The 2183-nt window shown below is 41.2% G+C and overlaps 1 protein-coding gene across 1 annotated transcript; it reads left to right on the top strand.

The window, feature by feature from the left end:
• Window positions 1–475: 475 nt before the first annotated feature.
• LOC147709863 (uncharacterized) lies at window positions 476–1438 on the top strand. Its single transcript, XM_086925565.1, has one exon. It carries the CDS (start codon window positions 476–478, stop codon window positions 1436–1438), a length of 963 nt encoding a protein of 320 aa, XP_086781691.1.
• The last annotated feature ends 745 nt before the right edge of the window (window positions 1439–2183 follow it).

The following is a 2183-nucleotide window of genomic DNA, read 5'->3' as shown; positions in this document are numbered from 1 at the left end:
GCCTCCACAACGCCAGGATCCAAGAGAAGGCCCTGGACTGGCTCACCTCCTTCCTCTCCGGCAGAATACAGAGCGTCCTCCTCCTCCCCCCCTTCCGCTCCCAAGCCACCGAGAAGAAGAAGTTGGCAGCGAGACAGGAGTAGAAATTTCCAAATGTAGAGATTTGCAAAAACCATATAGATCAAACTTCACAGAGAAGGTCATAGACAATGTAAACAAAGCTGGAAGAAAAGCTAAAATTAAAGAATTGCTGAGAAAAAGAAAGAAAGTTGAAAAATGGAGAAGCAGGTGGAGAAAGAAGAAAAAATGAATAGCTGATAGGGGATCATCAGCAGTTCCTGCTGCTCCCAAATGTGAAGCTGACTACATTACCAGAGGGAAGTGGTTTGCAGATGAATTGGCAAAATATTGCACAAAACAAGATTGTTCTTGGAATCAGACATGGGCGAAGAAAGACACTTTCCCCCAATATCATATGCTTACTAACACAGCAGAAACATGGGAAGAAGCAAGAAAAGTGCAGGATCAGGCAAATGATGAGGAAAAGAAAACATGGGAAAGAAAAGGTTGCACACAAAAAGAAGAAAATTATCTTTGGGCCTACCAAGATGAAAGAGCTGTTATGCCCAACAGTATGTTTGCCCATTTGGAATACATGTATCATGGACAGGCACACACAGATAGGGAAACTGACCTTGCCAATGAAGTTATCAGACTGATTTGTGAAATACTGAGCACTAAAAAGAAACTGTATTGTGCCTATTGTCCAGAAGCTTCTGGAATTGGTGAACAGGTGATTGGCCCAATGAAAATCAAATTAGCAAAAATGTGTGAATCCACTGTCTTGAATTGGCTAGATGTTTTACCCCTAGTTCTAGTGATCATGAGAAACACAGATGATAGAAGGATAGATTTAAATCTGTGCAAAGTACTAATGGGACAGGGAATGAGAAAAGCACATATACCTGGTCAACAAGACAGGTCACTGAAAAATGGACTGCAGATTTTGGATACCTGTTCAGAATCCGGTGCTAAGCAACCAAAAGCTGGTAACACAAGAGAAACAGACCGTAAAACTGGAGATTTTGGACCAACAGACTGTGAGAGTGTACTGCATGGTGTAAGACTTAATGATTTTTCACCTGACAACGATTTAGAAAGTACTACAGAACTAAGACAACAGACACAGAGACCAAATCTGAAGTACAAGTCACTGAAATGGACATATATGGCCCTTCCTGATATACAAGAGGAAGTGGATAGCCAGGAAAGTCTGGGAGTGACGGTACGAGAGGTGGTCAAGGAAGAAGAAAACTTGGAAATACTAAGAGTTATCTTATCTGACACTAAAAGAGGCAAGAATGATCAGGAAAATTCAAACAAAGACTGTGAACCTATAGATAGGGATGATTTACACAAGAATTCAGGGATTACTTGAGGCGACCATAACAGTGTTACAGAAAACAATTCTGGGTTTTGGCACACATGATGAAGACGATTTTTGATGAACAATTTCGAAGTAGTTAAAATAAAAGAAGGGGCAAAGGACTGAAAGTCATTCAAGTGTGGAAACACACTTTGTACAGACAGTACATATTTAGTAGATTAGATTTATAGGATAACCTAGATACAATAGCAAATATATTCAATTCAATTCAATAAAAACTTTATTTTGGTTATTTTGCAAACCATAAAAGTACATATACAATATAAAATTCTTATCACACAAAAAGATGTAAACACATATCATGTAAAGTGCCAAAAGTGAAAAGATATGCTTTCTTCCACAGAATAAGGTCAGAACAGAAAATGAAGATATAAATAATACAAAATTCACAGTGAGTCATTACTGGTCCAGACAATTTCTCAGTTTAACAGTTAGGGGCTCATTAGGATTGCGGTTAATCCGCATACTCCGGGCCGGCGGAAGCCACCGCCAGCCTGGAGGATGCGGATTAACCGCTGCGGACAGAAAAAAGACCCCCCGCCAGATTAAGATGGCTGGGGGATCTTTTTTCCGTCCGCCGCTTTTCCGCCGCGGTCGCCTTCCGACTGCGGCGGAAAAGCTCTAACATGGCTGGCAGTGTCTATCAGACACCACCAGCCATATTAGGATGGTGGCGGTCCTATGCCTTTCCACTGCGGCATTTCCGCCGTGGAAAGGCATACTGACTTTTTTTTGG

This window comes from Lissotriton vulgaris, chromosome 6, assembly GCF_964263255.1.
Source record: "Lissotriton vulgaris chromosome 6, aLisVul1.2, whole genome shotgun sequence".
Classification (NCBI taxonomy): domain Eukaryota; kingdom Metazoa; phylum Chordata; class Amphibia; order Caudata; family Salamandridae; genus Lissotriton; species Lissotriton vulgaris.
The sequence above is the reverse complement of the archived record's forward strand: the minus strand, read 5'-3'. Positions and strand labels throughout refer to the sequence as shown.

What these genes read in the sequence shown, in the direction of transcription:
- LOC147709863 (XM_086925565.1), top strand. Translation starts at nt 476, where the DNA reads ATGCTTACTAACACAGCAGAAACATGGGAAGAAGCAAGAAAAGTGCAG.